Genomic DNA, 5,960 nt, shown 5'->3' with positions numbered 1-5,960 from the left:
GAGCTCGGGTGACTTGGGCCAGGGAAGAGAGGGAGAGAGAGGTTTTGACTGATGGGCTGCTATCTTCTTCTCCTTTTCTTTTTCTTTTCTACACTCAAACTACTCAAACAAATCCATTTGAATTCGAATAAATTTGAATTCAAACCCATCACAAATAAAGCAATGCACCAGCATGAATGCACAAACATGTTGCTCTTATATTAAATTTTATTTTCTTGTGTTTTTAACTACTTTAAATGCCACAAAATTGAAGAAAAACCCCGGAAATTTTATTTGAGCCAAAATAAATTCATTAAAATTTAAGGAAATTACCTTAGGGTGTTACAAATCTACCCCCCTTACAGGAATCTTGTCCCGAGATTTGGATAGGCTAGCTAGCAAAGAGATCGGGGTATGTCTTCCTCAGCTCATCTTCTCGCTCCCAAGTAGCCTCATCCTCTGTATGATGACTCCACTACACACGGCACATCTTGATCTTCTTATTTCTGGTAACTCTCTCAGATGTCTCCAGAATCTTCACCGGATGCTCGATAGAGGTCAGATCCTCCTGCACATCCAACCCTTCCATCGGTGCTTGCTCTTCTGGCACTCTCAAGCACTTCTTCAGCTGAGACACGTGGAACACATCGTGCACTCCTGAGAGATTGAGAGGCAACTCCAAACGATATGCCACCTCACCTTTCCGTTCCAACACCTTGAACGGACCAATGTATCGAGGAGCTAGCTTCCCCCTTACATTAAACCTGCGGATTCCTCTCATCGGCGAGACCTTCAGATACACATGATCACCCACTGCGAAGGTCAAATCTCGGCGACGAACATCCGCATAGCTCTTCTGACGAGTCTGAGCGACCCTCAGATTCTCTCGCACCTGCTGTACCAGCTGTTCGGCTTCCTCAACAATATCCGGACCAAACACCTGCCTCTCGCCAATCTGATCCCAATACAACGGAGTCCTGCACTTTCGACCATACAGGGCCTCGAAAGGAGACTTCTTCAGACTGGCCTGATAACTGTTGTTGTATGAAAACTCTGCATACGGCAGGCATTTATCCCAGCTGGTACCATACTGAATAGCACAGGCTCGAAGCATATCTTCCAACACTTGGTTGGTTCTCTCCGTCTGCCCATCTGTCTGAGGATGATAAGCAGTACTGAAACGCAGTTTCGTATCTAGCGAATCGTGCAACTGCTCCCAGAACCGCGAAGTGAACTGAGATCCTCTGTCAGATATAATCTTCTTCGGAACTCCATGCAGACAGACAATCCTGGAGATGTACAACTCTGCGAGCCTAGCACCGGAGTAAGTAGTGTTCACCGGAATGAAGTGAGCAACCTTCGTCAACCGATCCACTACTACCCATATGGAGTTGTACCCCTTCTGAGTACGAGGCAAGCCAACAATGAAGTCCATCATGATCTCCTCCCATTTCCACTCTGGAATCTTCAACGGCTGCAATAACCCTGCTGGCCTCTGATGCTCTGCCTTGACACGCTGACAAGTGTCACAGATAGCCACGTACTCCGCAACAGAACGCTTCATTCCATACCACCAGAATCGTTCCTTGAGGTCATAATACATCTTCGTGCTGCCTGGATGAATAGAATATGCTGTATCATGAGCCTCACTCAGAATCAACTTCCTGAGATCTGCTACATCCGGCACACATATCCGACCTTTGTACCACAATGTACCCTGATCATCCTCTCTGAAATGAGGTGCTTTGCCAATCTTGAGCAACTCACGAATTTCCTGCAGCTTCTTATCATCTTTCTGATGCTGCCTGATCTCGGCCTCTAAAGTGGGTTCTGCCTCGAATGATGTACCCGATGTGTGATGCAGGAAACCCAGACTCAACTGCTCAAACTCCTCGCATAACTCCTGAGGCATCTGAAAAGCCATGGCCATGTTAACATAGCTCTTCCTGCTCAGAGCATCTGCTACAACATTAGCCTTACCCGGATGATAGTGAATCTCCAGGTCGTAATCCTTGACCAACTCTAGCCATCTTCTCTGCCGCATGTTCAGCTCACTCTGGGTGAAGATATACTTGAGGCTCTTGTGATCGGTGTAAATATCACACCTCTGCCCAAACAAGTAATGCCTCCATATCTTCAAAGCATGCACAACTGCGGCTAACTCCAGGTCATGAGTGGGATAATTTAGCTTGTGTCGGCGCAACTGCTGCGAAGCATAAGCTATCACTCTGCCCTCCTGCATCAGGACGCAACCAAGACCATCCCTCGAAGCATCACAATACACTGTGAACCTCTTGCTCTGGTCTGGCAGAGTAAGGACTGGCGCCGTAGTCAACCTCGTCTTTAGCTCCTCGAAAGCCTTCTGACGCTCATTAGTCCAAGAGAAATCCACACCCTTCTCTAGCAAGGAAGTCAAAGGCTTCGCAATCTTGGAGAAATTCTCAATGAACCTCCGATAATATCCAGCTAAGCCCAGAAAAGAGCGGACTTCCTTCACTGTCTGCGGTACAACCCAGTCAAGCACATCCTTCACCTTTCCGGGGTCCACAGCAATACCTCCCTTGGTGATAACATGACCGAGGAATGGAACCTCGTCAACCCAGAACTCGCACTTGCTGAGCTTGGCATACAGCTTGTGCTCTCTGAGCCTCTGCAACACAAGCCTCAGGTGTTCCTCATGCTCTGCTTCTGACTTAGAATATATCAGGATGTCGTCAATGAATATCACCCACTACACCAAAACTGCTCAATTTCGTCGGCCATATATAATTTCGTCGGCTAAAAAAATGCCGACGAAAATAACTCACTTATTTCGTCGGCCAACAAAAGCCGTCGAAATTATCATTTATTTTCGTCGGCCTGTGCAGGCCGACGAAAACAGTATCATATTTTCGTTGGCTTGCTCTAGACCCACGAAAATAGAATTTTTTTTTTCGTCGGCCCAATGGGCCGACGAAAATAAATGGACCCTAGTTAACGCCTAACGATAGGGTTTGGATATTTCAGTCCCGCACAGCACATCCCCGCGCCCGATCCCTCGCCGCCACCGCCCCCGCCCAGCGCTCCGCCGCCCCGCGCGGCCCCCCGGGCCCCCGCTGCCGCCGCCGCCGCCTCACGTGGCTCCACGCCGCCCCTCTGCCCCCGCGCCTCTCTGCCCCGCGCGGCTCGGCCCCGCCGCCGCCTCGGCCCCGCGGCCCCCGCCCCCGCCGCCGCCACCGCCTCGCGCGGCTCCACGCCCCCCCCCACCCCCCGCGCGGCCCCCGCGGCGGCCACCCCTCTGCCCCGGCGCCCCTCTGCCCCGCGCGGCTCGGCCCCGCAGCCGCCGCCTCGCGCGGCTCCACGCCCCCCCCCCCCCGCGGCCGTCGCCGCCCCCACCCCGCGCGGCCCGCGCGCGGCTCGGCCCCGCCGCCGCCGCCTCGCGCGGCTCCACGCCGCCGCCCCGCGCCCCTCTGCCCCGCGCCATTTTGGTGCTTATTAGATATGTCCTTGAAGGAATTGGTTTGATAGAAAAAGAAGTTGAAGAATAGAATCTGTTGGAAGTAAGTATTGTCCTCCTCCTCTACTTACACTTTTATGCCTGTAATTATGGTGCAACATGCTAATGTCATGAACTTTTAGGGGTTTGGATGAATCAGGAACTAATTTGGATAATGATCTTTCAGTTCTGAAGGTACTTATTTCTGTATGTTCATCTTTCAATTTCTGTATGCTACTAACTTTGTGATTGTGGAGTCTTGTTAGTAGTTGGGAGGTAGCTACTAACTTTGTGATTATGCTGTACAAATGTAGTCCCATGTGAACCAAGATAAGAACAAGTTAAAGACTTATGTAAACATGTTTTTGGCAATCTTTTGAACAAATAGCGCAAGTGCAAGGTGTTCTATAGTAAAAGATAAATAATACTATCGTTTGGTGTACAGGATCCTTAACTGTGTCTTATTTGGTGCAGAAAGAGTTCAACAGATCTTTTGATCATCATCGGATCATTGTATTTTGCTGTCGCATTTGTTGGTTTTGAAAATTGTGTAACTGCTCAACCTATTATTGCTGTGGAGAGGACTGTCCTTTACAGAGAGCGTGCAGCTGGAATGTACTCAGCTATACCCTATGCTCTCTCACAGGTCAGTTATATTGACTAGCAATTCAAATGAACTCAAAACATGCATTATAGGTGATGCCAAGTATGATGTACATTGTTAAAATGTGGTGTAAAGGAGAGAAAAAATAATTTGATATGATGTTCAAGTCTGATTCTGATAGCATTTGAAAGATTAATCGGTCTTTTCTTTGTTCAGGTTGTTGTGGAGATACCATATGTGTTCGTCGAGACTGTTATATATATTTTTATTGTGTACTCAATGATGTCTTTCCAGTGGACACCAGCAAAATTCTTCTGGTTCTTCTATATTTCATTCCTCACCTTCCTCTATTTTACTTACTATGGTATGATGAGTGTCGCCATAACACCGAACCCTCAGGTCGCTTCCATATTTGCCGCTGCCTTCTACTCTCTCTTTAATCTCTTCTCAGGGTTCATCATCCCGAGATCGGTAGGTCACTGGTTCGCTTTCTTAAAGTAACTTTCAAGGACTGTAAAACCACCGTGCACTGAATCTATGTGAATTAACTCAAACACTGTCTTGTTCAGAAAATCCCAAAATGGTGGATATGGTACTACTGGATTTGTCCGGTGGCATGGACGGTTTATGGACTGATTGTTTCTCAGTATGGTGATGTGGAGGATTTTATCAAGGTGCCCGGTCAACCCGATAAGCAAGTCAGGACTTTCATCAAGGACTACTTTGGCTATGACCCAGACTTCATGGGTGTAGTAGCAGGAGTGCTGGCTGGCTTTACTGTCTAAGTAAATAGTAGTTTTTGAAATAATCATTACATCAAGCCACTTAACTGACTAAAATTGTTTTGGCTGGTGATAAAAAGCTTAGGCAACTTATGTATTGGGGCCCACCTGGTGTTAATGAGGTCCAGCTTAGGCAACTCATGTAGTTACTGGATGCTTTTGCATATATGAATTAAACATGCAGTTATCATTGCCTTGCCTTTAATCACAGATACAGCATATGCAGATGAAGTTTGATTTAAGTTCAGCTGGTATCTCATATTTCTTAGTTTCAATCGCTGCAGAGTGTGCTAGCCGCTAGCATTGCTTTTTGCTCTCATCTAACGATCAATATGCCATCTGAAATTTGCATGTTTTGAACAAAAAGAAATCTACCATTGACTTGTGAAGTTTGCATGTTCTCATATTTCTTAGTTTGCAAATTTGTATTATTTTCCATTGAAATCCTATTGCATACATACTTTAACACTTGTTCAATTTTCCATGGAAGCATTAAAGCATTTGAAAGGAAAAGAAATGATTTGTGCATCATGAATGTGGCCTTGGGGGTGGGGGAATAACATAAAATCGGGAGTTGGTTTTCTTTGTGCACTAAATGTGATCAGGGACCATCTGCTTGCCCATTGAGACTTGCAATTACTTCACCTAGATGGGCAGTGTCAAATCTGAATTCTACCACAAGTATGTACGTATCTTGTTTTGTCTCTCTCATGCATCAACATACATACATACATACATACATATATATATATATATAGCTTTCTCCTAAAACTAAAGTAACTTGCAGCAACAAATTAAGTAGTGTCATCTTAGATCTTACAAGCTAGCATGTAACTTAAGTTAGCAGCTGGGTCTTTCTTCTGTGATGATATTAATTTTCTTTGGATCATGAAAGCAACTTGCCTCTAATTCCTTTTTTCATCTTCAGGGATTTTACAAATCCATCATTGCAACAGCATCCTAGGACCTCTCAGGTTGATGGTGATACTTTTCTTGTGTACTCTTTGTACCTGGATCTTTTGATGCTGTATAAAGCTAAACTGTGTGGTTGTCTATTATTTCATTTTTTTTGGTAGCAGCAAGGTTATCCTGATCCAGCTAGTCTCTATGCCTTCCAACA

General features: G+C 46.1%; 1 protein-coding gene across 1 annotated transcript; it reads left to right on the top strand.

Annotated features, from left to right (window-relative positions):
• Positions 1-3,959: 3,959 nt before the first annotated feature.
• On the top strand, positions 3,960-4,843 carry LOC112873075 (ABC transporter G family member 38-like; the record flags this gene model as incomplete). Its single annotated transcript, XM_025936104.1, has 3 exons — positions 3,960-4,100; positions 4,275-4,529; positions 4,628-4,843. Coding segments are annotated over 3 exons (612 nt in total), but the record flags the coding sequence as incomplete, so codon positions are not given.
• Between the last annotated feature and the right edge of the window lie 1,117 nt (positions 4,844-5,960).

This window comes from Panicum hallii, chromosome 9 (assembly GCF_002211085.1).
Source record: "Panicum hallii strain FIL2 chromosome 9, PHallii_v3.1, whole genome shotgun sequence".
NCBI lineage: Eukaryota > Viridiplantae > Streptophyta > Magnoliopsida > Poales > Poaceae > Panicum > Panicum hallii.
This window is presented reverse-complemented; position numbering and strand designations above follow the sequence as displayed.